The sequence below is a fragment of the Geotrypetes seraphini genome, chromosome 8, assembly GCF_902459505.1.
Source record: "Geotrypetes seraphini chromosome 8, aGeoSer1.1, whole genome shotgun sequence".
In the NCBI taxonomy this organism is placed as follows: Eukaryota; Metazoa; Chordata; class Amphibia; order Gymnophiona; family Dermophiidae; genus Geotrypetes; species Geotrypetes seraphini.
The window spans coordinates 97,146,673-97,166,999 of NC_047091.1; the positions used below are offsets into that span (position 1 = coordinate 97,146,673).

At 41.5% G+C, this 20,327-nt stretch overlaps 2 protein-coding genes across 12 annotated transcripts in view; one reads left to right on the plus strand and one right to left on the minus strand.

The window, feature by feature from the left end:
- Positions 1-14,309, minus strand: part of HAUS8 (HAUS augmin like complex subunit 8) — a 71,070-nt gene extending 56,761 nt beyond the window's left edge. The window contains exons 1-4 of the mRNA XM_033957200.1: positions 14,099-14,309; positions 10,419-10,486; positions 7,978-8,033; positions 2,792-2,900 (exon numbers count right to left, since the gene is read on the minus strand). Of these exons, the coding sequence (XP_033813091.1) occupies positions 2,792-2,900; positions 7,978-8,033; positions 10,419-10,486; positions 14,099-14,112 (247 nt within the window). The 5' untranslated portion in view covers positions 14,113-14,309. The remainder of the gene's footprint in view (positions 1-2,791; positions 2,901-7,977; positions 8,034-10,418; positions 10,487-14,098) is intronic.
- Positions 14,310-14,335: 26 nt separating this feature from the next.
- The window catches only part of MYO9B (myosin IXB), a 256,166-nt gene continuing 250,174 nt past the window's right edge, over positions 14,336-20,327 (plus strand). For 9 of the 11 annotated variants that reach the window (XM_033957189.1, XM_033957188.1, XM_033957191.1 and 6 more), the window contains exon 1: positions 14,337-14,746. The gene's annotated coding sequence lies outside the window, so the exon portion shown is untranslated. Of the gene's footprint in view, positions 14,747-20,327 lie in introns of all 11 variants that reach the window. The other 2 variants (XM_033957195.1, XM_033957198.1) reach the window with 1 other exon arrangement.

The window sequence follows — 20,327 nt, forward strand, 5'->3', positions numbered from 1 at the left end:
GTGTCTGTTTTCTTTTGAGTTTTATTAGTTATGTTGTACCTGGAAGGAGGACCTGGGGGGGGGGGGGCTGTTTTTTTTGGAGGGGGTGGTTTAGGGGTGGGGTGGGGTATGTAATTTTGAAAATGTTGAGCTTGTCTGCACTTTTTGTTCTTCTATTTGGTGCTTCAGCTTAGCTCAATAAAATATATTTGAACACACCCTAAATTGTGAGACCTTAGCAAGAACTGCAGCAGAACGAGACTTGGGAGTGATCATTAGTGAAGACATGAAAACTGCCAATCAAGTGGAGAAAACTTCATCCAAGGCTAGACAAATGATGGGTTGTATCCGAAGAAGTTTCGTCAGCAGGAAGCCGTTGTACAGAGCCATGGTGAGACCTCATCTGATGTACTGAGAGTTGAGTCGGTTCAGCGAATGGCCACTAGAATGGTCTCGGGACTCAAGGATCTCCCGTATGAGGAACGGCTGGGTAAATTGCAGCTATACTCACTCGAGGAATGCAGAGAGAGGGGTGACATGATTGAGACGTTCAAATGTGAGATAGAAGAAAATATCTTTTTTCTTAAAAGGACATCCATTGAAAATCAGGGGTGGGAGATTTTGTAGTGACACCAGGAAGTATTTCTTCACCGAAAGAGTTGTTGATCATTGGAATGATCTTCCACTGCAGGTAGTTGAGGCCAGCAGCGTGCTAGATTTTAAGAAAAAAAAATGGGATAAGCATGTGGGGATCACTTCAAGGAAGAAATTAGTGGGGTGGGTCATTAGTGGGCAGACTTGTTGGGCCATGGCCCTTTTCTGCTGTCATTTCCTATGTTAAGCATTCGTACCAGGATTGGGGAGCACATTAGCAGAATAACCATGGAAGTTTTGGAAGCCTCTTTGATGCAGCATTGGCTTAATGAAAATCATCAAGTGTCATCCTCCCTCCTCCTTGCAAATTTCCAGCTGACCTCCTACCGCTCTACTAATATCTCCTCAATGACTATCAATTAACCAACCCCAAACTGCATCTTCCCTACAAATATACCTCAATTCTCCACCCTTCCTTATATCTCTCACCAATGCCTCTACTATGTAACCGACCCTAAATTGTAACTTCCTGGAAATGTCCAGCTATCTTCTACTGTAATCCACTTAGAACTGCAAGGTACAGGCGGAATAGAAGTCACTAATGTAATGTAATGTAATCTTTACGCTACTCCATTTTGGAAGCTCCCGTTCTGTCTCGGGGAAGTAATCTGAAAGCTAGGCATTAAACAAAGTTGTACATTAAACAAAGTTGGATTTTTAAGTTGGGCACATTATACCCAAAAGGATTGAACAGTGGGCTTTTTTATAGTCCTGCCCTGCTGAGTTGAGCTTTGATAATGTTTCCATTTTTTCTAAACTTTTTAAATTTGTTTTCTAAACTCTTAAAATTTGTTTACTTTTTTCTTTAAAGGTGTAGGGATAGTTTGTCCTTAGTTAGCTTTGAGTTAACTACGTTGGGTTAATACTTTGTAGTTGCCCTTTAAATTTTCATCTGATGTATTGAAGTTCTACTTTGTTCAGTGCAGTACGCTGAAGACGTACCCACGTGACTAAATACATTTAAGGTTTTTAAACAGCTTCACGGCGTTCTTGCAGCCATTGTAACGATAGGAGGAAGTTAATTTACTGGCGAGTATGCAAGATATGACAACCTTTTGGTGAGTCCTGTTCTTACAGCTATGATTAGTTTTAAGTAGTTACAAGTCAACAATTTTTTTTATTATGAATAAAGCATTGATTCATTTAATTGTATATTTCAGAGACTACATCGCCCAAATTTAGAAATCTTTTTTTGAAATGCACGGTCGGTTCCCTGAAGCAGTATCGAAATGTGTCACGTCGGAACCTGAAAGGTGAAAGATAAGTTTGCTATTTACTTCCAATCTATCAGTGCAAAAAGTACACTTTATAGCCTGTGCAGCATTTCAAGTTAAATATTCAGACTGGATTATTAATTCCAAACTGTTTTGAACATGCGATGATTGGGTGGTGAGGCAGTAGTGTTGTGGTTTTTCCCGTTATTGCCTTCATGTCCGAGTATAAGTTCTATCAGCAGTTGATGCACGCTTAAAATAGCTTATTGTAAATGACTTGAAGTGATTATTCTAATTGGACTTGATACAATTTCTTTAGTCACTCAATGCCCACAATATATTGAGTTAATTGCCCCCCATGTATATTTGACTGAGTTTATAGCCCTTGGCCTTTTGCAGGTCATATTTTGAGAGTCTGGATGGCTGAGTGTCCACCTGTAATACGGGCCGGGGAGGGCTCGAAATAAGAACTATCGGGCACTGTGGCATGAGTTCCTTACCAGCTCGATGGCGGAGGAGTGATCCAGGGTGCTGCCTATGGCTTGCAGTCTTTGTTTGGACTAAACCACAATGGGGAGGGCGGAGGGGAGGAATATAAAAAAAATAAAATAAGGAGGTCTCTTAGTGTGAGAACTGTAAAGATGATTTCTCCCGGGTGGGGGGGGGGGGGGGGGGTGGTGCACTGTGCTACCATCTTTCCTCTTTGCTCAGTTATGGTATTATTTGTTCCAAAAGGGGCAGATGATATGTTTACTGATCTGTTTGTTCTGGTTTCCAATGTTATATTTGTTGATTGTTTACACCTTGATGCTTCCTCACTGCTGTGAAACTTAATAAAAAACTTTATTAAAAAAGTCAACTTCTATTTCTCTCTTCTGTCTAAATATCTAAAAAAAAACTTCAGCTATTGCAATAAATTGTCTTTTTTGTGTGTTACAACCTACCTGTAGGAACCTTAAATTTTTGTAAAAAACAGGATTTTCTTGTAGGAGTGCCACTTCCTCCCTTCTCAGGTACTTTTGCCCCAGATGTAGTTGTATTTACCAGGTTACTCTACAATGAGAGAAGAAAAGGTCATCAGCTGAAAGACTTAAGGATCTTCCTTGCCATCTTCCCACGAAATAAACAAACCTCTACATGGCTGTATTTAGCTATTATACTGATTTCTATGGAATGAAACTGTAAATCAATATGAATGCAAAGATGCCATATGAGCAAATCCTTTCCATTTGCAACAGCTATTTCCATTCTACATCTAAAAAAATGAAGGGGGGGGGGAAGTAGCACTTCAGCAATCATGCTAAGCATGTCTTAATTAACTGCTAAAATAAGGCAGACAGCACATTTTTAATATGGAGGGATCCCATCAAATACAGTACATCCCCTACTGATTTTGTGTTAAAGAGAAAGAGGTTACTAATGGACTTGCATCCTTTCAAGAGGGAAAACTTCTATAAGTGAACAAAACTCATGGACTCTTGTTCACCTATCCTGGGAAGATGGCTAGGGGCCAAGGTTCAGGTGCCCAGAATTTCATGCAAATTTTTACCTATATTTAGGGCTCCTTTTAACAAGCTGCGGTAGGCGGTTAACGCGTGGAATACCGTGTGTTCAACCCCCTGCCGCGCTAGTCGCTAACGCCTCCATTGACGAGGCGTTAGTTTTTTGGTGTGCTGCGGGGGTTAGCACGTGATGAAACGTCCGATGCACTAACCCCCATAGCGCACCTTGATAAAAGGAGCCCTTAATGTCATATCATAACTGTACATCCTCTAATCTCTCTCTTTCTTGGACCATTTGAAAGTGCAATTTTTTGGCTACAAAACTCACTGAACCACATTTTTGACCCACTATCCCTAATGGCTTAAAATAGGCCTGAAAGTGCACCAAGATTTCAACCTGCGTTTAATGTTAAAATATGATGGAGATGTAGACAGACACTGGAATAATGAGAGAAATTTCTGGCTAATTACTGTAATTTTCATTAGGATGAAAAATGAATGTGATCAAAGAATAGTATGAGGAGGAAAAAGTAACTATTTCAAAGACAAATCATGCTTCACAATCACTTAAAATGCTACTCATTTTGCAGCTAGCCCGAGTACAATGCCTTGAATTTGTCATCAATATTGGACAACAGTTCATGAATTGTATTGCCTTCCTGTTGAGGTTGTCATTGGAGCTTCAAGAACCATTAAAATATGTTCCTCTGAAACCCACACAGTATCTTTTTTTAATGGGCCAATGAAAGGGATATAGAAAGTGAATTAAAGCATCATTGTGTTTTGAGGAGATTTCAGAGATATTTCCAATCCACCTATAATTGTCATACAGGCTGCAAGTTGACAAGCTGAATAAATGAAGGAGAATTATCAGCTTTAGTGTCCCGGGAATAAAGTAGATTTATACAAGAAAAAGATTATGTATTTACCTTAGGTAAGCTCTTTTCATAGGTGAGACATTCTAGACAATAGGGTTATTTCTCTATACATTTCTCTGTACTCACATGCTCTGCAGAAGAAATCCATTCTGGATTTTTCACTCTGCCTCTGTAGTACTTCACTGATTGGTTTAGCGCCCTCTACAGTCCGTATCCAAGCACTGAGAGGCACCCACCTATGTGAAGTAACAGGCTAAACAAAGTGTTCTACTGAAAGTAATGAAACAGTACCATTAACCGCCCAACACAGGTGCCAAAGTAGAATGACATGGTGGCTATTACTTACAGCTAGCCGCGGGTAACCCGCCAAAATGATGGGAGGAAAAAAGTGGTCATCGCGGGTACAGGAACAAGGCCATTCATTGCCCCACAAGATCTTTGGCGAAGGTCCCAATACCGAATCCATGAGGACATCCAGGCCTTTGGCAAACAATAACTGCCTGGCTCCTGGGGCATAGAGTCACCCTTTGATGACTTAAATTTACGTGTCTTATGCAGCAAAGAGTCTGCAGCCAGGCTGACCGAAGAACCAGCCGTGCCGCTATTCGAAAGTAATGGAGGCCTCCCTCCCCCCGGACTGGCAGAGCATCTTATCATCTGCTTCTGTGGGGGAAAGCTAAGCCAATCGCTACAGCCCCCAACCACCCCAGTTGCATTACGCAGCGCAAGGATGCTCTAAATGTGCTAAATTTGCACAATCCTGGCATGAATTCACAAGAGGAGACCCAAGGACTCCATTATAGCAATTTTCCAGGCAAAAAATCAAAGTTTTGAAGAAAATGGAAAAAAAAAACAATTGCTAAAAATCCAAGATGGCCACTGTGACCAAATTAACACCAAAAACAATATTTTTCACACTTCCCAAAGTACAAAATGGCAATTTTAGGATTTTTCAGGAGGGGGAACACAGGGGAACATGCAGAAACTCTGAAAACTCCACTTTAAAAAAAACAAAAAAAAACCCCTTTCCTCCACGTCTCTCACAAGCTGTCAGCTCCTTGTACTCACTTACCTGATAGAGCTGTGTGCTGGTGGAGTTCAATGTTTCTCAGTAGCTGTAGAAGAATTCGATGCCACAATGCTGGGAATACTCTCAGCAAGCTGCTCTTTGGGCTGCCGGTCAGACTCCACTGTCTGACTCTGCCTCTACCCCAGTAGACCATTGGATGCACACCAGGACAGATGGAGGCATGAAAATGCAGCTGGCATGCTGCAGAACACCACTGAGCCCCCTAAGCGTGCCTAACAGTCTGCGCTTGACCCCTGCTTAACAGAAGGTGAGACTACTTCAGGGACGGCCTGAGCTCCAAGGAAAACAATGCATACAGGTACCCAAAAAGGGATCAGCCTGTCAGCTACAGACTGAAGTCTGAATTCTCAAGCAGGCAGAGCTCCAAACTTGATTCAAATGCAAAATTACCTGAAAAGGGGACGACATTACATCGAATTTAAAACAATAAAATGGGGAGAGCAGAACACAGAGCTTCAGATATGCTAGCAAAAGGAAAGACTGTAGAGGGCGCTAAACCGATCTGTAAATTATTAGAGCAGGGGTAGGCAATTCTGGTCCTCAAGAGCCGGAGCAGGTCGGGTTTTCAGAATATCCATAATAAATATGCATGAGATAGATTTGCATCTCAAGGAGGCAGTGCATGCAAATCCATCTCATCATATTCATTGTGGATATCCTGAAAACCTGACTGGCTTCAGCTCTTGAGGACTGGAATTGCCTATCCCTGAGGCAGAGTGAAAAATCTGGAGTGGATTCCTTCTGCAGAGCATGCAAGTATGGGGAAATAACCCTATTGTCTAGAATGTCTCACCTACTGCACTAGAAATTGATGTTCTTGAATGAGTGTTGCATTTATTTTGAATTCCTGGATTTCTAGACTGTATATCCTGTTTAGGATTGAACTAGAATATTACCAGAGCCAATGGCACATGTATCCGTTTTTACCTAAATTGTTCAATAAATGTTTTATTTTTGAAAGATCCAAAAACTGGTGTGTTGTATATGTCTTCAACTGGACTAGGACTTGGGCTTATAACCTACAGTTCCAAGACTTTCTTCCCAGCTCTTGAAGGAGTTCTAGGGAGAATAGGAAACCAGGGTGCCTCATCTATCCCAAATATTTCCCTCAATTCTAATAGCTAGACAAAAAGGGACTATACCAGTCCTATGTGTCCAATATCATACAATTTCTCCCAAGCAAAATATAGAGATATTAGTGCCCGTTACATTAACGGGTGCTAGAATGTCTGTCTTTCTTTTCTGTCTCTTTCTTGCTTTCTTTCTGTCTCACTCTCTCTGGCCCCCTGTGTCTTTCTTTCTGTCTCTATCCCGGCCTGCTGTCTTTCTGTGCGTCAGTCTTTCATACTCATGCGCTGCCTGCCTGTTTTTCTGTCTCTCACCATGGCCCTCTTCTGTCTCTCCCCCCCAAAGCAAACCAAGAGTTCTCCCTGGCCCCCCTTTCCTTCTCCCCTCCCCTGTGCAGCAGCAGCATTGCCCCCCCCTTCCCTGTGCACCCACCCCTTGCTTGCTCCCCCTGTTCTGCAGTAGCCCTTCCTTTTTCCTCCCTCTCCTCCCGGGTCTCACATAGCTGTTGGCAGGAAGCGATGTCAGCAATGGGTAAAATCGGCTCTGCAGGCTCCGCACATAGAACATGGCCACGGAAGCAGAAATCATGGCGGCAGAGATCACGCCGTTTTAACTACGCATGCACGGGTAAGGATTTTATTATACAGTGGTGCCTCACACAACGAACTTAATCCGTTCCAGGAGCAAGTTTGTTATGTGAAACGTTCGTTGTGTGAAACGCGTTTTCCCATAAGAATACATGTAAAACAAAATAATTCGTTCTGCAGCCCTGTTTTCCCATAAGAATACATGTAAAAGAAAATAATTCGTTCTGCAGCCCTACATTTCCCTCCCTCCACCTCACCTTATATGCAGAGTTTGCCAGCTTTCTTTTTCACCCAGCCGCACGCTTTCAAAAAGCTGTGCACGCGCAGCTGCTGAAGTTGATCAATGTTCTCTTCTCCTGCAACTTCCGGTTTCCGGTTGCGTCAGAGGAGAAGATTGAACAACAGAGCATGCGCGCATGTGCTGCTCTTTGAAAGTGTGTGGCTGGCCGAAAAAGAAAGCCGGAAAACTCGGCATCTAAGGTAAGGTGGAGGGAGATGACGGAACACTGCATTCAGACAGGAGGGTGCTGCTGTTCCCGGCTTCGGCGAGAGTAGTTCCGCCCCCCCCCGGGCCCCTCGGGCGACTTCGTTGTGTGAAACGAAGTTCGTTATAGGGAGCAAGACAAAAAGTTCGTTATGCGCAGCGTTCGCTGTACGAGGCGTCCGTTATGCGAGGCACCACTGTATTAGATGGTTTTGGCAGAAGTTGTATTATGCAGTTTTGCCATTAGAGGGCACTGCATACCCACAGGAGGAAGGGTTTTCATTAATTTCTAAATTCTTGTTATTTTGCTTTTCCAAAAATATTGCTCAGAGAAATGAAAAGCATAATAAAATAGCATGCAGTACAATAAGATAACATATAGCATGAAGAGAAGTCCCTAAAGGCCATGAAAAGTTTTGTTCTATCTGTTCTGCCTAGAGATTTGGTTTAGTTTGTCTGCAGTTTTGTTATATAATTCACTTTAATATGTTTACAACAGAATGAAGTTCAAACAATGTTACCTTCCCAAGCTTTTTTTTGTCATATTGCATGTATCTTGCTTTCACAAACCTTCCACCTGAAAATATATCAAATTGTCAGCAAGAGAGAACCAGAAGTGCTGTCACAGGAAATAAACGGTCATAATTTTTCTTTACAAACCATTTTTCTTTGTATTATTGATGCACTTAGAATTCTAATGACAGCATCTCTCCTCATTTCTCCCTACACTCTGCCCTGAGAACTCCATTCATCAGCTAAGTCTATTTTGTTGGTCCTGACTGTACTTTCTACCTTGCTGTGTCGTATGCCTGGAACATGCTTGACTCTGTATCAGGCTCCCTCCTCCCTGGCAGCATTCACTATTATGAAGTTGTGTTTTAAGTCCTAACCCTACCAACTTGTAAAGCACCAATATCTATGTCATTCCCTCTATAATATCCTATCCTATCCACCTCATCAGTCCTCTTGTAAATCTCTACCTGAGCAGTATGCATTCACCTTTTTGTTCTGTGTCTGTCTTGATTGTAAGCTCTTTTGAGCAGGGACAGTCTCAACTATTTAAGTTCAAACAATATTTATTGACAGCTAGTATCCACAGGACAACAAATGCTATAGACCAGTGGTCTCACTCAAACCCTTTTCAGGGCTACATTTTGGATTTGTAGGTACTTGGAAGGCCTCAGAAAAAAATAGTTAATGTCTTAAAGAAATGACAATTTTAGATGAGGTAAAAACTCTTTATAGTTTATAAATCTTTTCTTTTAGCCAAGTCTTATTATAATATTGTAGTTTATAGCTAAAGAGATATATAATCTAGAAACTGTTTTATTTTACTTTTGTGATTATGATAAACATACTGAGGGCCTCAAAATAGCACCTGGCGGCCCGCATGTGGCCCCCCCGGGCTGCGAGTTTTGAGACCACTGCTATAAACCAAGGAAAAACAAATCAAACCACTAGTTCAGGACAAAAAGCAAGATACAACCAGTCAACAATTTTAACAGTAATAAACCTAAATTCCCCCCCATATGCACTGAAATTCAGAAATGTGGCTTTAAGGTTTTTTTATTCAGTGGGTTACTTTCCTTGTTATCTTTGCATGTTACTTCATATACTTACAAAGAAATCACTTTTGGTTAAAAATAGCTATTCCATCACTTTGCATATTCTGAATTATATACATTTTGGTTTTATTATGCCATCTAAAGTCTTCTTAGCTATCTGTGTCTGCCATTTCTCATTGCAAATGATTGTTCACTTCCCATTTGGCCTGATTCAAGTTGTTTCTCTCTGCATGTGTGTTTTCTTTTCAAATATTTTACACAATACTTGGGAAGATACTAGCATGCTGTCAAATTCTTTTACTTTTTTTGCAATCACCACTTCACCCATTTTTTTAACAGAGGCCTCATAACATGCAAGAGATTTTAGCTCACTTTTTGCTTTTCACATGTTTTATATTCATGTTTTGTCCAGCTCCCTAGGATTGATGGATGCTTTATATACCTGCTTCAAAGTAATATATTTTTTTTTTAATCTTTATTCATTTTCAAACTTACAATAAGTGTCAATAAGTTAACAGATTAACAATAAATATATCACTTAATAATCATCAATGGTACAAATGATATGCTCTTATCTCCCACCCTTCCCTATCATATAATCAAATACCTTGTACAATATGTAATAAAATTACTCTCCCCCCATAATTGAACCTGTAAATTTAGGGGAAAAAATGTCATCTAATCAGTACAATATTTTGTTAATGGCTTCCACACATCTGGAAATTTCCTGAAACATCCTCACTGTATTGCAATAAATCTTTCCATTTTGTAAATGACATAAGGAATTCCACCAGAAATTATAATTTAATCTACTCCAGTTTTTCCAATTATACATTTTTTAAATTCTTTATTCATTTTTAAATCTTACAAAAAGTGTACAAATAAAACATTTAAAATTAAATACATCACTTGAATTTCTTTCTAGTACAACATCAAATAAATAAATTTATTCCCTTCCCACCCACCCACCATTATAAGTAATAATTTGTTATTATTTGAAGACATGACTTTTTGCTCTCATTGCCGTACCAAACAGCACAGTATCATATGATAATGCCACTGGATTGTCTAACAAACAATTAATTTGGTCCCAAATTGATTTCCAAAAAGTCATAACAAATGGTAATATATCATTTATGTATTAGATAAAAATCATATTACTAATACAGAAAAGTATAAAATGATCTTTGTTTTTATGTGGATTGTGTGTGGACTCCTGGCACAGCCAACACATCAAAATATGGCTTGTGTGGAGTCCTTTATTTATTTCCTAAGTTTATTAATAAAGGCATTTGAAGAACAATTGGTTGCAAACTGATCACTAGTCATCCTTGCTATTGTATTGTTGCTGTCTATTCAGTCTTGCCCCGTACCCAAAAAAACAGGTTATTTCTTACCTTTTGACTTTCTCACTGGTGGATCATTGCTTCCAGACCTGTTAGCTCCATCCTCTAAAGGTGCAGCACTAAACAAAAAAACAAACAAACAAAAACAACCCCTCTTATGCAACTAGTTGCTATTAAAATCATAAGAAAGAGGGGAACTGCAATAATTAACCAGAGTTGCAAAGTGTAAGCAGTTTTCTGTCCGGTAACTAAATTTGCGCCCCCCACCCCCCCAAGCATGCTTTCCTTCACAGGAAGGAAAAGTCCGTGGTTTACCTGCCAAACGTAAGAACTACCACATGTAGGGGCAGGCATCTATCCTGATGTGTTTACTTCAGTCAACCATAACTTAAGTTCCCTAATCAAACCTTGCTTAGTAGTGTGTCTTAAAAATGTGTTTAAAGATTCCCTATATTTTGTTTTTGGGACCAACTTACAATAAAACACATCAAAAAGAGTAGGTTTATTTTGGTCAGCTCTGGCTGCTCTTTCAACAGAAGTCTTCTCCCCAGTACCACTTGACTCTAAGGGCCCCTTTTACAAAGCCATGGTAGCAAGTTCTGGTGCGTCAAATGGTGCGTAGGAATTGAATGAGCTGCATCACATGTATTGCTTCTACAGCTTATACCCTGAAACCAACGTGAAAATTCCTGCACAACAGACGCTCACGCAGGGTGCCAATGAAAATAACTCGGATTTCAAGGTGGAGAGGGGGGAGCTGGAAATTGAGGAGGGGGAGGAGTAACCAGGGCCCTAGAAAGATGAATGGCAAGATGGGAACTGAAAAAAGGGTAATAAGGACTGCTAGATGATGCGCTCTTATCAATATCATTGCACTATGTATTTATACACAGAATAGAAATACAACCTTAAGTAAATCAGGTACTTTCCTAGCCCTTTAACTTTTGCTTTGGGGTTTGTTGGTTTTTTGAGGGAGAAGGCCTCAACCATATCACCTACCTTTTTTGGGCTGGCTCACAGTTCAAGATTATCTTTCAATACCTATTATATACCCATGAACTGAAGATGGCAAAGAAGAGGAAGGAATAGATTAGAACTCAAATAAGACTCGTATGACTTTAGGAAAAATGGAAGATGAAGCCATTTTAATCAATATAGACCGCCTTAGACTTAAACATTATGAATCTGGGAATCATGCAGGGAAATTAGCACACCGTATTAAAGTACATCATCAGCAAGGTACTATTATGCATATACGATCTGAACATGGTGATCTTTTATCAAAAGAGAAAGAGATCCATGATAGATTCCTAGAATTTTATAAGAAACTATATACATCATAATATCAGAGACAGGGAATATCCCTGACACAATACTTGTCTCACTTAGAATTAAATAAGATTCAAGATTCAGAGGCCCAAAGATTAGAAGAAGATATAACTGAGGACGAGATTCAAGGCGTAATACACCGAATTAAGCCGAGCAAGTCTCCAGGGATGGATGGATTCACAGGAATGTTTTATAAAAAATTTATATCTTATGCAACTCCTCTCTTAGCAAAATCAACTATAATAATCCTCTAAGCGTGCATGCTCACTTAGGAGGCTACGCTACCTGACATGTGCTGTGTCCCTCCGTGGCCAGATTCTGTTTATGACGCACAGTAGCTTGAAGAGCATGCGCCGGCTGGCAGCACGTGCAGAGTTTGAGCGGTGGTGGCAGTTTCACTGAGAACTGACAGGAGGGTGTCATTTCACTCCAATAGCTGGTAAAAATTCTCAAAGGAGAGGGAAAGGGAGCTGCTTTGGGGGGGAAGGGTGTGCTGGGGGAAGACAGCTTTGCTCGGGGTGGGGGAGAAGACAGAAGAGGGCCACGGAGAGACAGTCAGGGAGGAACTGGAGGGGGAGAGGTAAAGGGGGCTGCTTTGGGGGGAGGGGTTGTGCTGGGAGCAGACAGCTTTGCTCGTGGGGGGGGGGGGGGGCACCGAGAGATAGTCAGGGATGGCACAACAGAAAGAATGATAGACAGCCAGCGTCCAAGGAGACAGAGAAAGAAAAAAAAAAACTAGACAGACATCTACTCTAGCACCCGTTAATGTAACGGGCTTAAACACTAGTTTTTAAAAAATCTGAATTTGAAAAAAGGTTAGGACATTCAGTAACAAAAGGGTGTATTTCTTGGTTATATACAATTATAAATGAAGATAAAGAAACTAAAACATCATATATGAAAGCATGGGAAAAAGACTTGGGGAAGGAACGGTCCATAGATTGTGTGTGTGTGGGAAAAAGACTTGGGGAAGGAACGGTCCATAGATGTGTCGGGGGGGGGGGGGAGGTAATGTATCACATCTTTTTCAGACAGCTAGGGCTGCCACTTTGGTGGAAAATGCTATTAAACTCCTGTACGCTAGCATATTACCCCAGTTTTAATTAGTAAAATGTACCAAACACAGTGATGATATTTGTTGGAAAGGATGTGGTGAAAGAGGTACATTTTATCATATGTGGTGGGAATGTCAAAGGGTCCAGAAGTTTTGGGAGCAAGGTTTTGAGTATGTAAGCAGATTAATTCAGATTTCACTTAAGCCTAATGCTGAAAGGGCATTGTTGGGAGTAAGAATAGAAGGTCTAATATCCTCCCAATCTAAACTTTTGGACTTGGCATTCATAGCTACTAGACTGACATTAGCTCAGCAATGGCATATACTAAATGTACCTTCCTTAGGGACGTGAGGAAACGTTTAGGAATAGTGTGTGAAAAATATAGACTTTCGGCTCTTTTAACTAGTCAATGGGCAAAATTTAATGATATATGGAAGAGATATATTGAATTGGAAAAAGAAGCTCTATGAAAGAATTATCTTATCTGGGAGGGGGGTGGGTGGGTAGGATAAGTAATGGGACCGTTTTAATTGCACTATTGATAAGATATATTAATCTTATTAGTTTATTAAGCTTACAAATTATATTCAATGTTAACTGTGTCTTGCATTGAGATTATTGTATTAAAAATTATTAAATAAAGAATTTTTTTTAAAAAAGTATTTCCATGTTTAAAATTCAAAGAATTCAGGCCATTATATGAAAAAAATAACCCAATGGTTAAAACAAGCGGCTAAGAACTAGGAAAATCCAGCTCAAAATTCCAATGTGGCTCTTAGCAGGTCCATTTAACACTTTATTGATTCTAGTACAATCTGAATGGGGAGGAGGGCTTTTTATTCAATATTAGTGCGTATTATCTGCAGCAAATCTTTAGTAAAAGACCTCCTTACATTATAAACTAGAGAATGACACGGGGTAAATTTTTCCCCGCTCCCGCTGAAACTCAATTTCCCCATCCCGTCCCTGCGAGTTTTGTCCCCGTCCCATTTCAGTAAGTTCTGCCTTAACCGCACAAGCCTCGAACACTTGCGATTTTAAAAGTGTTTGAGGCTTGTGCAGATGAAGACAGAGCGAGCTTGCAGGGATAGGGAAAGAACTCGCCGGGACGGGAAAGAGTTCCCGCGGGGACGGGGAAAAAATTGTCCCCGTGTCTTTCTCTATTATGAACCCTCCAAACACAGAAAGATACACAAGACTTTCTGGCTTGCAGGCAATATATAAAATAAAAAAGGATAAAAAACATTCGCATATTTCAAATACTGTAAATTATCTAGCCACCACCTCTTCACTAAAAATACAGCCAACTTTAAAAACCGAAAAAGTTACAATTCTCCATCCACTTACCCAGCTTCTGCCATTTTCCTCTCACAATACTTCCCGCCTCCGTTCCATCGACACTAGGGCGCAAGCGCTTAGAAGCCACCAATAAGTACACGGCGGGGGGAAAAAACCCAACCATAGAGCTAAGAACGCCCAGAATATACTTCTCCGTGCAGTGCGCCTCACTACTTCTCAGAAGGCTGGAGGACTGAGGCGGGGGTGGAGTCACAGGGGAGCTTTGTGACGCAACAAATCCCCTTTTGGGGAGGAAGTGTGGGCTGTGTTGGGCGGGGCCAGTCCCTGGCTAGCTTTGCTTCCTCTTCTGTTACTTTCTGTGGATCAGACAATGCAAAAAAAAAAAAGAGAAAAGAAGCTGTTTTAAAAAATTGTTATTTTTTCTTTTAATTTAAATCTGTAACAATACAAGCAAAGATAAAGTCCCGTGGCACAACTTTTGCTCTAGTCTTTAAAACTTTCTACGAGTCTTGAACAAGAAAGTTAACCGAGAAGGAACGAGTGCATGCAAGATAGTCATAATTTGTAACCTCGTTTTCTGCTGGTCAGAAAATAGAACTTAAAATAAAAATAAAACGGGAGTTGATCTGTTTTGAGCTGGGCTTGGATGTAGTTTGCAGAGATGGAGTCTGAAGGAGGAGAAATTGTGTTATGGAGGTAAGTTTTTGCTATTGTAATGTTTGACGGCTAAGGCTTTAGGATGGTGCTTTTATGTTTTATTAAAGAAGTCTAGACATTTTTTTTATTTGTTTATGAATCGATGATCTCTTGAAATGTTCCAGCACTCAGTTTATAAAAGTTGGCAGTTGTGCTTGCAAATAATGTCTTACTTTGAAAAAGGCTCGTTTTATGGGGAACTAGATCTGGGGAGGCGCTGACTGATTTTAGTAACGGCTGCAAATGATCCGGACTTCCTAAATAGTTTTTTGCTGTCCGAATTTTTTTGAACAAGAATAAACGAGACAGTACTGTTGGCTAGAGCTGTCCACCACGATTCTGTATAGATTGGCTGTTAAGGATTATATTATTTGTGTCTCCCTCTCCTCTTTCCGGTAAACTAAATTACTAGAGCAAAACCCAGAAGTTATAGGAAAAAAAGAGCTAACAGAGAACTGTCTTGGCTGGGGGGGGGGGGGGGGGGGAAGGAGGACCTTGCGCATTCATCCTTTCATCCTACCACGTGTTTTCTGGAGATCCTAGAGTTGGGGGTTAAGGGAGGGTCGGGCATCTCCATCAAAGCTTCCGAGTTCTAAAGCACCATATGGCTAAAACTGGTGGTTTTCTTTCTTTTTCTTGGGGAGGGGGGATTTCAGTGCATTCGCGTGAATAAGGAAAGAAAGGGGTTTGTTGTTAATGAGTGTTTGTTTTTGCAAGTTTTAAAAAACTTGAAATAGAGATGAACAAAACCATCTGCTGTGAACAATACCATATTAAACATATGGCAGTAAATATGTCATACTTGCAGTTTTTAATTCCCTTCCTTCCGCTCCCCTCCCCCATCAAACTGCGACTCAAAAAAAAAAAAAGGGCCTACCCATAGGTAAGGTTCAGCTATTCTTATCCCGGGCCGGTAATGTAAGAGTGTTTTTATGTGCGCAAGGCCATGCACATCCTGAAACACTTAACTGTGCTTCTCGGCACCCACATCTCGATTTGGGGTGTATTCTTTGCCTTATGTGCCTTCTGCAAAAGTATCTGGTAGAAGATCAGTGATACTTGCTGAATAATCCACATATATGTGGATAAATTCACCAAAGACTTCTCTGATCTTGGCAGAAGTGATGCCTGCTAAAGATAAATTAACGAGCAGCACGGAGGAGGCTTCTATTAGTTCCAACGTATTATTGAGCACAGTTTGTTCTTAGCTGCAGGGTGTTATAGTTTATTTCTCCAGCTTCAGAGAGAGATGTTATTTGGGGAGGGGGGGGGGGGGGAATCTGTTTCTAAAGAATCAGTAACCTCTGAACGTGATCTGGGCTGAAGTGAATATGTCCTGCAGCTGTAGGGGTAGGTGGGGAGTCTGTGTGCTAGTTTCATTGTTACACACACAGCCATCTGTCTCTTAAGAGAGTGATACTAGGAAGGATGTGAAGTTGGTGTTTGGTGCTGCTATGAGACTTACAGCTAACATCTGCCCCTCTTTAATATGTAGAGTTCTTCTCTTTTTCTGTTGCTATTTTATATATTCAATTTCTGAATAAAAAGTAATGTATCTGAATTAAATGCAAAAGATTACTTTTTTTTTCCTTTAGGCCTATTGCAAGGATGTATAGTAACAACAACAACAAAAATCTCCCAAACTCTGGGCTAGATTCACAAAGGACACAGACCAGATCCGATCCGTGAGCGATCCGATCCGTGGCCAGGGGGGCTGATTCACGAATCACCCCCATGCAAATGAGGGCGCTCGGAATCACGCCCCCAACCGACCGCATGGATCGCTCTCCAGTGCCTGGCAGAGCTAAAGAGAACTTTTTTTACTACTTTTGTTTTTTACTTTTTCACAAGCCTGTGGTTTTAACCCGCTTTAAACCTGTGGGTTAAAACCACGGGCTCGCACTGCTTGGGGTGGGGGGTGAAGGCAAGGAGAGTCGGGCCAGAAGCAGGCAGCGATTGGGGCAGAAGAACACTTCAGAAAAGGACATTAAGCATCCGACAAGGGAGACAGGCTCTGGGGAGAGGCAGAGAGGAAGGATTTCAGGGCGGCAGAGAGCAGGGCAGTCAGAAAGGACCTGAGTGACTGGTCCTCAACAGTTGCTTCTTTTTTGATCGGCCAGCCCAGTCGGTGTCCCTCTTTTTTTTTTTTTTTTTTTTAGTCAATCGCTGCCTGCCTATATTTGCATGCCATTCCCCCTCATTTGCATGCGCAGATTGGATTGAGCGTGGATTGGATCTGGAGTAAGGTTAGTGAATCGGGACGGGGTCGCTAAGTGGTCGGGACTCGATCGGTGAATCTAGTAGCCCTTTGTTCTGTTTCCTTTATGTACAAGAGAAAGTAAGAATTTTAACTATTGAACTGAGCAGATGTAATTTTGAGTAACAGTTGTGCGCCTTTCACTGTTTCCACACTCTGTGTTTTTAATGACACATTTCCTCTGGACTATTGGGTTTATTTATGCTGCTGCTGACCCATCAGAATGATGATGATTATTGGTGGCAAACAGTACAGCAGCATCACTGTTCACCTACATCAGGGGTGTCCAATGTCGGTCCTCGAGGGCTGCAATCCAGTCGGGTTTTCAGGATTTCCTCAATGAATATGCATGAGATCTATGTGCATGCACTGCTTTCAATGCATATTCATTGGGGAAATCCTGAAAACCCGACTGGATTGCGGCCCTCGAGGACCGACATTGGACACTCCTGACCTATATTCATAATGGCTGGGAGTAGAAAATAGGAGAGATTTCAGAAACATGCCTGAGGGGGAAGGGAGATTTTATATAAAAAAGGAGGACCTCTTTGGGTATGTTCTCTGTATTTTATATTGATACATTTATTTGTAATCTTAAAAATGCAAACCTGTTATTACTATGCAATCTTTTTTTTTTTTTTTTTATTGCCCCATCCCACCTGGTGTGCTTTCTTTTCTGGGTACTGCAGTGTCCCCACCTCTGCAGTTTCCTTAGATTCATAATGGTAAGAGTGGGAAGAACTTTTAAAAACCATGAGTACTAATAACTCTTCCAGGAACAAATCAAAAAAGAAGGGAGCACATGTCTGTTTTTTATTTTTAACTGCCTACTGAATTACCCAAAATAAAGTTTTAGTTCTGCTGCTTCAAAGGAATGGTGTAATTTTAAGGATGAAGAACTCTGCTTTGGTCCAGTTATAAAAAGCTGCACACTTCCTGCCTCTGCTCTTCCATGACTCAAACCTGGCCCATCGTGTTCCTCGGCTATATGGGGGTCATGTCATCTTTATACTGGAAGAGCCAGAAATTTTTTTTTTAGGATGGGATTGGGGCTTCTTTGTTGCCTGATGCCCTGTTTGGAATTTCAGGGCGGGGGCTGAAATGTTAATATTTCCCCAAGATTTCCATTCATCACACTCTGTCTTTTGTTACTCGGAACTAGTAATTGTTTTAGCTTGAGTTTTTGCTATGATTTATAACTATAAATAAACTTACCCTGGTAGCAGGTGCTACTGACTGGAATCGCACCTGGATTTTAAGTGGCGTTATCTGGGTAATGCTGCTAAAAATCTCTGCAGGCCTGTCCTTACCAGGTAATGGTGACTGTGCCTGTTTATACTGGATATTCCCAGCCAACATTCAGAGATCTGCCAGCATTGAATATACAGGTATAACATCAAATGTGGCGGCAGGCATTTAAATGAATCTAATCTTTTATTTATAGATTGTAGTATACCTACATAGGTTCAGGGCGATTTACAAGAGAACCCTTGTTAGAGCAGGGAGAACATACAATTGATGGTCATTAAACTCATTAGACAGAATGAACAAAGATTTCGACATAGGTAGAGATAAATAGCAGCAGGGACTTTTTACAGTTTGATTTGATATTATACACTACTGGAGTGTTAGTTTTGTTGTAGACGAGTGGGATTACTGTAATCGGTTAGACTGATGATTTTATTCAATTTTTCTATACCGTTCTCCCAGGGGAGCTCAGATCGGTTTACATGCATTTATTCAGGTACTCAAGCAGTTTTCCCTCTCTATCCCGGCGGGCTCACAATCTATCTAACATACCTGGGGCAATGGGGGAATTAAGTGACTTGCCCCAGGTGAGTGTTAGGGATGAGAATTGGATTTATAGTCATTGGAGCTGTCCAATGGACATTGACATGGTTGAGGGTCAAACAGGCTGCAGCAGAAGTACCTTTTTAGGCAGGGCTGCCCAATTCCGGTCCTCGAGATCTACTGGCAGGCCAGGTTTTCAGAATATCCACAATAAATATGCATGAGAGAGATATGCCTTCTTGGTATGCAAATCTCTCTCATGCATGTTCATTGTGGATATCCTGAAAACCTGGCCTGCTAGTAGATCTTGAGGACCGGAATTGGGCAGCCCTGTTTTTAGGCTTCTTCTGAATTTTAGGTAGCATGATTCTTTGTTTGTAGGTAGACTGTTCCAGAAATGCTGACTGCCAAATATGAATATTGACACATCTGTTAATGAATTATAAATCAATATTTTATTATTTTACTTTAAAATATTTATATTCCATGTTATTTTACTTTAAAATATTTATATTCCACGCTGACCTGAACACCGGCTGAAAAGTAGGCAGAAGGCAGAGAGGAGGTAGGAAGACCTTAGGAGAGAGACAGGAGGCAAAAGGCAGGGAATAAAGGCGATCCACAGCAGGGGCAGCGGCGAGAGTTAGCTCCGCCCACCCCCAAGCGTCAGCGAGGTCAGAGCCCGAACTCCCCCTTGAAAGGGGGCGGAGCCAACGGCGCCCAGCACACGCTGACCTGAACACCGGCTGAAAAGCAGGCAGAAGGCAGAGAGGAGGTAGGAAGACCTTAGGAGAGAGACAGGAGGCAAAAGGCAGGGAATAAAGGCGATCCACAGCAGGGGCAGCGGCGAGAGTTAGCTCCGCCCACCCCCAAGCGTCAGCGAGGTCAGAGCCCGAACTCTGCGAAGGGTCTTGCAAGGGACAAGTATCTACTATCAAGTATCTACTATCAAGAACACCGAGGAGGACTGAACGGTAAAGAAGCGACAAACACAGAAGGTAAGGAAGAGACAGACGCCAAGGGAACAAACCCACACATACAATCAAGGTGAGGTAGAGCGGAGACAGCACACACAAAAGACACAGCAAGGCAAGCAACATAAGGAAGCAGCAGGCAAGGAACACAAGCACACACGAGGGAAGCAAGAAATGGAAGCCCAAGGAAGTCAGAAGGTGAGCTTTCCGGTCTTCTGTATCGGCTGCAATATGTATGACTACCTCCCTTCGGGGATCCAGGCATACATTTGCAATCGATGCATGGAGATGGATAGCTTGAAATGTCAGGTAAGACTATTGGAAGGAACAGTGATGGAACTCGAAGACAGAATCCGAGCACAGGAGAAGATTCTAGTGGAGTACAGCCCAAACGACGAGGTCAAGGAACTAGAAATGTTCATAGAGGAAGCTCATCAGCACCACGTAGAGATCCCAGGACTGGAAAACTGTACTCAAGAAACCCATGTGAGGAGAGAAGACACCCATGCAAACACAGAAGAAACCGAAGACGAGGTAGGAGACAACCGCACACCAGGAG